General features: G+C 37.3%; 1 protein-coding gene across 1 annotated transcript in view; it reads left to right on the forward strand.

Annotated features, from left to right (window-relative positions):
* LOC140323815 (dynein axonemal heavy chain 3-like) overlaps positions 1 to 13,003 on the forward strand; it is a 333,376-nt gene that overhangs the window by 72,907 nt on the left and 247,466 nt on the right. The window contains exon 15 of the mRNA XM_072401190.1: positions 1,797 to 1,835. Coding sequence (XP_072257291.1) covers positions 1,797 to 1,835 — 39 coding nt within the window. The remainder of the gene's footprint in view (positions 1 to 1,796; positions 1,836 to 13,003) is intronic.

The raw sequence follows: 13,003 nt of genomic DNA on the forward strand, positions 1-13,003 counted from the left end.
GGAGGAAAACAGACAGAGGCTGACAGCAGCCAGTGTCTGTGTTCCTCCTCTGTGTTCCCCTGTGTCCCAGCGTGCGGCACTTGTGCCCGCCCACGAAGGCGGCGCCGATTGATTTGATGAATGCCGATCGGCGCCGCCTTGGCACGCTGGATCTCAGGGGAAATCAAATCAATTTTTTGTTTTCTTGTTTTCCCTTGTGCGGAAAACCTGGTGCGTCTTATAGTCCGGAGCGTCTTATGGTCCGAAAAATACGGTACATTTATTGTATCACTTCACTGGCTGTAGTTTTATTATTAAACCTCCTTTATACACAGTATATAAAGTGAATAATAGTTCATTATATGTTTGCTGTTGTTTTTAAACTTGATTTTGTCATAAACATTGAAGGCAAAAGCTATTTCAAAACACAACCATTTGTTGTCTGATTTCTTTAATTATACTAGTGGAAAAAAGTAATATAATGGAAAAATCTGACTAGATAAAATGTTGAAGAGTGTAGAGAAAACATTTGAGATATTAGGCTGCAATCACAATATGTGTACAGATCAATTAAAAACCATTCAGATGAGATATTGAATTTTCTAAACTTAATAGGATTCAGTCTGTAGCTGCAATATGATGTTATGCACTTCCAATTAAACTCCCATAAATTCACTGAGCCTGACACTTCACAGTTTATTTTACCGACCTTCATTGCAACTTCTGTCTTCTAAACATTTCATAGCTTTACCAGTATGTCTCTAAAGAAGGACTGATTTACTCAAAAGCAAGATATACTATAACTTTTTTTTTTTACATTATATTTATATTATCTATAATAATTTCAGTACTGGCATGCATTTACTATAGTTGTTTTGTGCAAAAGACCATGGGCCTGGTTTATTAAAGCAATTCAAGGCTCTCCAGATACACTTTCATCAGTAAAGCTGGAATGGATCTGGTCCAGGATTTAAAATATTTGCAAGCAAATAGCAAATTTTAATTTTAAGAAATCCATTCCAGGTTTGATGGATCACCCAGCATCACTGATAAAAATGTATCCTCTCCGGCCTTGGAGAGCTTTAATAAATCAAACCCCACGAAGGAGGTTCTTTTTGCTTTAGTAGGGCAGTTGTGAAGATAAGTGTACAAGTTGCCTAAATTCCTAATTCATAACATCTTTCTAACATTTAACATTATTCTGTACAGTAACACCTAGTAGTTGCAAAAACTGATCCAGTACTGTATGTACACATAATCCCTATCTACAACTTAAAACCTAACATTTCACAATAAATGTGGCTCTAACTCTAAATTTAATTCCAAAGCCGCAAACACACTTGCAAGTATAGTCATTGGAAAGGATATTTCACAATCTTTTCCAACGACTAGCACTGCCCGATGCATGAACGAGTGCTGTTCATACAGCACCGTTCTGCTCTATGCAGAGAGGAGGGGGAGAACGACAGGGTGGCACTCCCCCTTCCCTTGCATTAGGATCGTTAGTTGTCCATCATCCTTGGATCCCCCAGGATGGTCGTTCGGACGATCGACAACTGGCGCTGTACTCATGCTAGATTCTCACCCGATATTGGCCTTGAGCCGATAATCAATTGAGAACCGTTGGACATGTGTACATAACTTTAGTCTAAAACAAACTTATCTCATAACCAATAAAGAACATCTTGTAAGGTGACCCAACATCTTGTAAGGTGATTTAAAAAAAAAACAACCACCTCTAGGTGTCTACTTCCATGCTGGCTTTGTCTTTGCAGGCCCCATTATGTTTGTTGGTAATGGTATTTTTTTCTTTTTAGCCTAACATAAGGAACAATGAAAAAGAGGTGCATCTAATGGTAAGCATCAAAACTTTTTTTTACCATTACAGAAAATGTAATGTATGTATATATATATTAGTGTTATATAAATTAATTAAAAATACTGCTGGCCGGGGGGCGTGTCCGGCCGGCTCTTAAGATGGCTGTGTGTTGAGAGAGCTCTGTGTGAGTCTGGGCTTTAGCGACTGTTTCTGCAGCGACTGTGGTCCTTCAAGGGAATTATCGGTGATATGGTTTTACACTAACTCTGGCTGCCATGACGAGACGCAAGAAAGGGAAGACGGAGCCTCAGAAACTCTCTTACTCTTTTAGGCCGCAACAATCCCGTCAGCAACAAGATGGCGACGGGACTCCACCTTCGGCTGTTTCCCCAGCACAATCAATAGGGGACACTTCTCCGATATTTGATCGTAGAGCAAGATCTACGGGCAGCGCGGAAGATTCCTCCCTTACTACATCACCAAACCCACCATCTCCCTTGTCGCAAGACAAGACACAACATATCTCGGAGCACGCAGTAAGACAGAGGTTGAACCCTTACTATTAGGCCCGTCTGTAGAAATAGATTTGGCACGTTTTCAAGTGGGAGATGCTGTGCTTTCTCCGGCAACTTTGAAAGAGATGCTCCTGTCCCTGCGACATTCTATACAACAAGATCTAAATTCTATGTTGGGTAAACTTACTGTCTCAATTGCGAATTTTGGGAAAAGGCTTCAACATGGAATCTAAAATGGGGGAATTTTCTCAAGCGCACAATGACCTGATTGACGCCCACCGTGAGCATACTTCGGAGATAGATTGGCTTAAATCTAAAGTGGCCGATTTGGAGGATCGCTCCCGACGCAATAACATCAAACTTAGAGGGATTCCAGAATCTGTGCCTCTAAGTGATTTAGGAACTTTTGCTAAACAACTGTGCCATGCATTAGTCCCATCAGCTACAGATTTAGAACTCACAATTGATCGGGCCCATAGAATTCCTAAGCCTGCGTTTCTCCCTACTGAAACCCCAAGAGATGTGCTGATACTTATGCATTTTTTCCATACCAAAGAAAAAGTTATGGCGGCGGCTAGAAGAACACCTTCTCTACCAGATCAATTCTGTCACATCCAATTATTCACTGATTTATCTGCCCAGACGATCCAAAATCGGAGGAAGCTAGCACCTATTACAAAAATTTTACGTGATAACCAGATTGGGTATCGTTGGGGATATCCAACTAAACTTCTTATTGCCTATAAAGGTGTGACCCATGCAGTTTTCTCAGAAGAAATGGGCCGACAACTTCTTCAAGGATGGAATCTAGATAAACCTGCATCTGGACACCAATCACCAGTATCCCCGAGAAAAGTGTCCCAGGTGTGGACCTGAGTTAAGATGGAAGGACTACCCTTTGCTACCTAGCCCTCACTAACACATAATATGTGTTTCTATTCAGCCGAATGTCTTTTTGTTGCCCGATGTATCTGGTTACTAACCAGAGGGATATTCTTTTTTTCTTAAATTTTTTTTTCCTTTTTTCTGTTTGTATTTTTGTTACACCAGCCAGCCAGTTATTTTTTTGTCGTTGGAACATATCCGATAGTCTCCAATTCTCAATTAGTAGTCGAAATGATCTACCCAATCTTGATATCTCAAGTAGAGAGATGACACACTTTGTCTCTTTGAATGTCCGTGGTCTTAACAGCCCATTTAAAAGAAATGTATTATCTAAAGAACTACAAATTTTGAAAGCAGATATTGATTTTCTTCAAGAAACCCATCTACATAGCCTACACCTACCCAGGTGGAATTTGAAGGGCTTCTCCCATATGTATATGGCTAATATCCCTAAAAAGAAATGTGGAGTGATGACGGCGATTAGAGATACTGTTTCTTATCAATATCTTCACCATATTGCTGGAGAAGATGGTAGATTCCTTATTTTGATTTGTAAAATCAATACAGAAACCTTTACTTTGGTGAATTTATATGCTCTTAATTATAACCAACACTCCTTTTTGAGGAAGCTCTTTAAACTGGTCAACAAGGTTAAACAAGGAACACTACTTGTAGGAGGTGATTTCAATGCGATTCCTTACTCTGCTTTGGACTCCAACACTCAAAATAGAAGAAGATCTCAAGATTTTCGTAATCTCCTAAAAGAACATGAGTTGTTGGATATTTGGAGATGTCAACATCTCATTATTATTTCATAATAATATAAATTATTCCTAATTGAACTGTTATTGTCAACCAATGTAATTTACCTTCCACATTTGGTTATTGCACTATTCACCTATTGGTTGCTAGGGGTATTCTATTTTTGAGGGTATTCTATGGACTGCTTTTTAGGAAAGTCATGTTAGAGTGCATGCATGGAATGAATTTATAAAAGGTAGAAAGTGTTTTTTTTTAAAGTCTATTTTGACTAGGGTGCAATCAGGGGCTAGTTTTAACAACATTTGCCTACGTAGTAATCAGTTATTACACTCAAATCTTTTCAATATTTGTAAAAAAAATGTTATATACAAATATACATATGTGTAATTTAATTGTATTTGTCTAGTAAGAGCACCATATAACTTAACTACACCTGTAAATAGTACAGGGGAAAATAATGACTGGTGACATAACAGTTAAAAATGAAAAATGTTTCAACAAACTCAAAGCTTATAAAAAAATAGCAGTGTTTATCTGGCAAAATGTTGAATCCATAAGGGTCACAATGCAAGCTTGTCTTTGATGTTGTTTTTACAGAAAGACATAATTTAAAATACTTTTTAAAAACAAATCCCCTGAAGAAATCAAACACTTATTTTGCATTTCCATTTTAAATGCTTTTAAAACCTTGATAATCCTTTTTAGTTCAATTTTCCCCATGAACATATTGATTGAATAAGCAAAAATCAAAATTTTTGTCTGGTGTTAAATGAGATGCATACTGGTCATAAATGATCCCCGCTATATAAGACTAAACATTTTATGGTAAAGAGCAAAGGTTGGGCCACACAAGAACATGGGCCTGGTTGCACTGAAGGCACTAAATTGCAGGCAAATGAAAGGTATGTAGATGATGTTCTTTAAAGTTGTACCAAACACCAATTATATATATATATATATATATATATATATATATATATATAACAGCACCGTTCATGCATCGTGCACTCCCTTGTCGTTGGAAAGGATCGTGAAAGATCCTTTCAAACGACAAAAATTGGCAGTGTGTACGCAGCTTTAGTTTGATTATGTCAAAAACTCATTGCCATTAAAGCAGTGTTGTGTAAAAAAAACAAAAAACAAAACAATAATGTTTAGCTTGCAGTGCCTAATGTTGGATACCCAATTCCTCTCCACGGCATAAATATGCATACTGAAAAATTTAATATACCTGTCTTTCGATCTACTGTTATACCAAGTGAGAGATCAAATCATGTAGATTATGGTTAGGTTATCCTTTGTACACCAATAAAAGCAGAAAAAAATAAATTTAGGTGTTATTAAACATTAGGATATTCTCCCATTCCATCCAATATATAATTCTAGTAAATACCAATATATTGATGTAGCACCAGAATAGTGTTTTATTATGCAGTTTATAAAAAAAGCATTTCCAAAAGGAATTTCAGCAATTTAATAAATTCAAGCACTGAAACGACTTGCACTAACCATGAGAAAGAGCAGCCATGTATACAGTCATTGCCAACCCCAACATAGGATGCAACCTGTTGGGGTCCCAGAGGCAGGGCAGTCCAAAGCTATATTACCTCATATTAATGTTTTTGCTAATTTATGCACATTTTTCCTGGGTGGTCTGTCCAGCAAAACCTTTGATGAAGGTTTTAAAACATCCTGTACAAGGATAAATAACAGTATTGAATCTGAGCAGAAAGTTTTACTGTGTACAATGCCTTCAGGGGAATCCTGATGGATAAAAAAGAGAGAGGGATCTTGATGGATAAAAAATGGCATTTTTGGCCATAAAGTTTGAGTTTATGGTTGAAATGTCAACTTTGATCATTTCAATTTTAAGGCTAAAAGATGTTGAAGTCTACATTGGTTAACTGCAAAGTTCCTCTACACAGTAATATCGCCAAAGTTGCTAAGGGGATCAGGTGGACCTATGGAAACTATGGAAATTTTTTTTTAAATGCGTATTTAAAACCAGGCCCTTCCTCAGGAATATTATCTGGCTCTCCAGGAAACAGGGGCAGAAAGCAAATAAGTTTCAATTTCAGGCTATACCAGGTCCTTTGGATACTAGCTGGAAATGGTGGGGGCAAAAAATGTGAAGCCTCACCACCCCACAACATTAGTGTCACATTGCGGAAATTAGGGCCTCTTGACCATTGTGGCAATATGGACAAGAGGGGGGCGGTTACTCTTTCCCCTCTCCTGGCTGGCCCTGTTCCAGATGACCTGCAATAGCCTGGAAGAAAGAGGGTCTACATTCTCTTTTCTGGCATCCAGAAATAAAAACAAAATGTGTTCCCGACTTTACTATCAATTTGTAGGAAAATCACTGTAACATTCTAAAAGTCCCCCAGATACCCCCTGTAATTATGTGACAATATAATATTCAGGAGCTTTGCAATTACCCTACAAATATAGAATTTGAGACATTCAAATGTTTCACATTTTCAAGTTTTAAAAGTTAATTTAGTTTCTCAAAATTATCTGCCTGCTCCTGTTAACTTCTATTTGTTTTTTTGTTGTTGTTTCAAAGAGTGGTAAGCTTGGGCTATGCTTGCAAAATGGCTATAGGCATGGATTTGTTCAGAGAATGCATTAAATTGTCTCTGGCCATTTCTATTGCAGTAACTTTCACTGTTGAATCAATTTTAACGTAAAATCACAAATTGCAATAGCACGCTAAAAATATTTTAATATCAGTGAACTAGTAGAACTGATTTCTAGGCTTCGTTCTTGTCACTTGATACTAATCAGGAGGAATGGCACTGTTAGCCACATGCTGCTATCTCATTATTATATTACTCCCTGCTAATTTCTTGATGAAGCAAAATGGGGTGCAGTGCATTTGCATCTTAGAAATGACAAACTGTTGAGCAAAGACACCTCTGAACATGGAGGAATCATAGCTTTAGTACAGTACAATATAAAAAATATGCTGCCATACACATAGGAAGATAGGAATAAAGACATATAGTGAAACCATTTGCCTTGTAAATTCTACATATAATTTATAATTTAAAGCCGTCATTGTCAGTGCAGTCTCCCTCCGTCCCCCTCTCTTTCTCTTAACATATATATTTAAATATTTTCTAATTAAGCTTCCACATTTAGTCCAGGCAACAAAAGTATAAATTAAATATTTTTTTAATCTTTAGTTATTATGTTTTGTGCTTGAGCATTGTATTCATTTAGGTCTCTAATCATGTCTGCTTGATTCCATCACAAGCCCCCTCATATAAAACCCAAACCCCCACCTTTTATGGGAAACAAGATGGGGAAAAGACCTTAACATTAGGATTTGCTGCCCCCTCTTTTAAGGTCCCTCCTACTCACTGCCCTTCCTGGCCACCAAGGCCACATGTCTGAATAAAGGTGCGTACACACTTCCAATTTTTATCGTTCCAATCGAACGACGAACGATCGATTGGGCAAAAAATCGTTCGTAAAAAAGTAACCAACGACGCCGACGAACGAGGAAAGTTGTTGGAAACGAACGACCGGACCGGCGGATCGGATTGGGCGACGATCGTTGAACATCGTTCGTGTGTACGATCGTTCGTTGATCGTCCATGAGCTGAGCATGCGTAATGAACGAACGCTCGTTCACTTTCCTGTCCTGCACATAGTTCCTCTATCGCTCAAACGATCGTATCTATTGTGTGTACAATATCTATGAACGATCGTGTCGTTATCTCTATGTGCAGGATCGGTGCTATACGATCGTTCGTAGATATCGTGCAGGATCGTTCGTCGTTCGTTTTCCAACGATAATAATTGGAAGTGTGTACGTAGCTTAAGAGACTTGTAATGTTAAGGAGACCCTCACACACATGATGGAACAGACTTAAGCCTAATGTGGTGTGTATATATATATATATATATATATATATATATATATTATATATACACCACATCGGTTTGAATTCTTCCATGCAAAGCCGGAGAGGATACACTTTCATCAGTGAAGATGGGTAATCCAGCAAACCTGAAATGGATCTGGTTCAAGATTCAAAACATTTGCCAGCAAATGACTTTTAAGAAATCTATTCCAGGATTGCCCAGCTTCAAATCAGGTCAATTTAATGAAATTTTGGTTATTTCAATTATGAGGGTAATTTCCAGTGGATACAAATAAAACTCAAGGAGGCTTTTAACCCTTTCAAATTCCCTTAAAACTAAAACTTTATTTTTATTAAACAGCAATTATATAGTGCCAACATAATATGCAGCGCTGTACATTAAACCCTGCCCCGAAGAGCTTACAATCTATCAAGCTTTAGCATTATATACACTTTTGGCATGAGGTACAATAACAATTCACTTCCGTTAGGGAGAGTATAGTGGTTGGCCAGTGAGCAAAAGACTGACATGGTATATATATACAGAATGAGATTGAATGCATATATATCTCACTAAGGAATGGCTAAAAAAAGTACCAAGCTAGAGATGAAACTTAAAAGTTGTATTCATGCTATTACTTTAGAAAGCTGCTGATGAACACATCTATACTTTTGATGCAGCTCAAACTGTCTTAAAAACCCAATGGAAGAACTAAAATTGATATTCAATTTTTTTGTCACTTGTTTTTTTTTTATTTTTACTTTAGTCCATTAGTGTAACTATGGAAACATTTTTGCGGGTCAGTAAAGGTAGCAAAGTAAATCTGGGTTTGAGAAAATATTTTGCAGTGTAGCTCCACCTTTTGAATGCTTAAATTGACAGCCTGGAAATATTAACACTAATGCATTTCAGAATTGCTCATTGAGCATTTATCAAAATTAAAGTAAATTAGAAACATCTGTTCCTGCTGTATTTCTCTTTTTTCTTCTTCGGAATACATGCCACTATTTAATCTGTAAGAAATGCTATTACCATGGTTCCATCTATGTACACAATATGTATAACTTGCTCACTATAGAACATGTACAGTATTGCGATAATAGGTTTTATGTTAGATTGCTTCTGATTTATACATTATTCTGTATTTTCAGTAAATAAAAACATTTTTGGTACTTTACCTAAAATAAATGTTCCATTTTACATCTTTCAATATAAAGAAATGTATGGGAAATCTGTTTTAATAGCAGTTTTCAATAAAAATGTATTATAACCAATATACAAAAGAAGAAAAGGGTAGCTTACAATCATAAAGTAAAAAACAACACAACTGTGATAATGACCAATAAACCAGCTAGTAAAACAATAAATTGTGTCAAAGTATATTACTCCTCTAAAGGGTGTGCAATTTGTGTAATAAATTACAGGGTATCATTGAGCACACATATATGGGTACAGGGGCAATGTACAGTATATGGTCCCTTCAGTGGTCATCTGTAAATCAAATGTAATTAGCATACTACTTAATGACTTCTGATAAGCTTGGCTATAGGGGGTATTTGGTGATATTGTAATATTGCATTTAATTTTTGCACAGACACCAGGTGGAGCTTTTAGGTCCTTATTTTATTCTCCTGTTTTGATTTCCTACAGGCTGCTAATTAGCTCAAACTTTCCCATATATATATATTTAAACCAAAACTCGTTAAAACTAACAATTACAATATTTGTATGCAATCGTGGTAAATCTACAGCATAAAACAGAGTGTTTAAGATAATAAATAACACCATGTTCATACACCTAAGTCAATAAACATTTAGTAATACAAACTCTGTGTTTCTGTTGGGGACATAAAATGAAACTCCAACTCCCAGGAAAGATGGCTTACAAAACAAATATTAGAAAACCCCATAATAACAATTTATTTGAAATATGTAACAACATAAACACATTGATGTGTATTAGCCAGTACAATTCAAATTTCATGTTTGTCGCTTCCCATATCTCTATATTGTGTTTCATTTATGGAATTCTTTAAAAGTTCTACAGAATCAGTTTTTCACTCCAAATTTTAGAGTAAAATAGTATAATAGGTAAAAACATTGAATAATGTAGTAAGGAACTTATAAACAACAAGTTTACAGTCATAGGCCATTAATAGCACTGATATATTGGTAGAAATTGGTCCCAGAGAGGAAACAATGCTTCATATTAGTGAAGTTGTCTGCAGGCCTAAATATTTTGAGCTGTGGTGTTACGGTATGCCAATTCTACATTGGCCTTAGTTTGGTATCCCAATGCATATGTCACACTCTTATTGGACTGGAGACTTGAACATTACTTTTTCATATTATATGTGCATCAACATACACTACAGTGAGGTTATGGAAATCCCCACTTCTGTGTATTACCTGGGAAATGTGTAGGTACAGGAAGTAACCTACATTTGGCATATATGTACCTGAATATATTTAAAAATTCAGATTCACTAAAAACTGCTAACATTTAAGGACTTTTTTATGTGCTGTTTGACATTATTAAAGCTGTAATTATTATTTTAAAAATTTACACTTTTCTTCTTCAGAGTATCTTTACAAAGTATATCTTTCAAGTATATCAAGTTTGATGAATCACCCAGGTTAACATGAAGATAAATCTTCTCCATTCTTGGAAAGCTTTATTAAACCAGGCCCATATAGTCCATTACTTTCTTTTATTGTTATTCTTTGAATTCACAAAACAATGCTTGTAAAGAAAAAAACATGGTCATAGTGCTTGATACTTCCTTAACAGTGATTTTTTTTTATTGATGGAAACCTTTTCTAAAACAATATTTGTTTAAATAAATTAAAAAAAAGGGATTACTTCAGAACTTTTTTAACCTTTAGCACATTTTGAAACCACTTCGGACTGGTTTATTAGAGTTCGCTGGAACTTTCATGCAGAGAAGTTTACTGTTTTGGTAAACTTCTTAAAATAGGAGAAACACCTCAGATATAGTACTATAAGAGTGGTTAGATTTTTCCCACTATCCAAGATCGCTGCTCTTTAGTTACCTAATAATTACACAGTATGTACTATTGTATGAAGTTAAATCCTAACATGATAAGAAGAAAACAAGAATTCTGATTGTGTGAGATCCAAAGCAAAAACATTGACAGAGTATGTGTCTTATGTGATGGAACTGAAAGTTATAAAGTTATAAAAAGACGTAAATTAGCTCAGCTGAACTCATGTATAACTGAAAATAATAGATTTCACTTACTGTTACCGTTACTGTTAGTTTGCTGTTAGTTTGGGAATAATTGGAGCAAAGATAGCTAAGAATGAAAGTGACAGATTATATAGTTACATAGTAGGTTAGGTAGAAAAAAGACATAAGTCCATCAAGTTCAACCACTAGGGAAATAAACATATCCCAGATATAAAACTCTATAAGACATAGTTGAACCAGAGGAAGGCAAAAAAAACCTGGTACAATTTCCTTCAACAGGGGACAAAAAATCCTTCCTGATTCCATGAGGCAATCGGAAATCCTTCCTGATTCCATGAGGCAATCGGATGTTCCCTGGATCAACAGTCTCTGGTATCTTTACTTATAATTCTTAATACCCAGTTATATTCTGTGGTTCTAGAAAAACATCCAGCTTTTTCTTAAAGCAATCTATAGTAGTTGCTGAATCTACTTCTTGAGGGAGCTGATTCCACATTTTCACAGACCTTACAGTGAAGAATCCCTTCCTTTCCCTTCCCTTCCGGAGCTAAACCTTCTTTTCCTCCAGACACAAAGAGTGGCCTCTTGCTCTTTGTAATGATCTCAAAGTGAATAATTGGGAGGAGAGTTTTCTATTTGGACCATTTATATATTTATACAGGGTGATCATATCCCCCTATACAACGAAGAATAGATTCACTTCAGCTAATCTCTCCTCATCACTGAGCTCCTCCATTCCTTTTTTTCATTTAGTTGCCCTTCTCTGAACTCCATTCTCCAATTCTACAATGTCCTGGACTGTATATTCCTGGTGAGGTCTGACCAGTGCTTTGTACAGGGGCATCATTATGTCTCCATCTCTGCAGTCTATTCATCTTTTAATACAAGAAAGTACTTTACTAACTTTAAATATTGCAATGTGGCTGTCACGGTACTGCAGGGCAGGACGGTGGACCCTCTATGTCACCAGCTCAGTTGGTAGAGACGTGCACAGGACGTAGTCACCAAGCAGCTGCCTGGTCTTCTCCAGAGCCTCTAGAGGTGAGGATGTTGTTCTGCGGGCAACTGCCAGGTTGCCGGCCCCATGCACGCCGAGGCAGCTGACTGCTGACAGGCAGAAACAGGACGTGGTACCAGGGCGAGGAGCAGAGAGTAGTCAGGCAAGCCAAAGGTCAGGGCAGGCAACAATCAGTAGTTGTCAAGGTTAAGCCAGTAGTCAGGGCAGGCAGCGATCAGGAGTAGTGAGGGTCAATCTGAGGTCAGTACACAAAGAATCAGGAGCAAGAAAATAAACAAACAGGAACCTGGAAGCAGAGCTAAAGGAACTCATTGTTCAGGCAACTTCCTGTTGCCCTTCACTTCCTTTCAAGGGCAAGGCTTGTGATGAGTGGAGCCATGTGACCTGCTGCATCCTTTTCTACCACCAGAGGGGGTCCAGGAGACTAGAGATTGGTGATGTTCACATCTCCACCAGCAGGGAGAGCACATCTGTGAAACACTCCAGTCCTCTGAGGTAGTGGAGCAGCTGACTAGAAGTCACAGGACCAGGACCAGGAAGTGAGCTGCACAGATGATGCCTTAGCAGAGCTGGTGCTGGTAGCAGAGGAGTGTAAGGTGGGTGACACTGAATGAAGCACACATCCCCTGGACCTGCAGGGATCTGAGACAGTGGCATAGCATCCTGTTATTAGGTCTATGATCTACTAGAACCCCCCGGTCCTTTTCCATTTCTGACTCCCCCAAATGTATTCCACATAGGCAGTATGAAGCATGCATGTTGTTAGCCCCCAAGTGCATTACTTTACATTTATCTATATCAAATGTCATTTGCCATTGGCTGCTCAATCAAACAGTAAAACGTGGTCTGATTGTAGATTATAGACATCCTGTATGGACTTTATTCCATTACATAGTTTGGTGTCATCTGCAAACACAGAAATGGTACTTTTAATGCAAAC

This window comes from Pyxicephalus adspersus, chromosome 2 (assembly GCF_032062135.1).
Source record: "Pyxicephalus adspersus chromosome 2, UCB_Pads_2.0, whole genome shotgun sequence".
Lineage (NCBI taxonomy): Eukaryota > Metazoa > Chordata > Amphibia > Anura > Pyxicephalidae > Pyxicephalus > Pyxicephalus adspersus.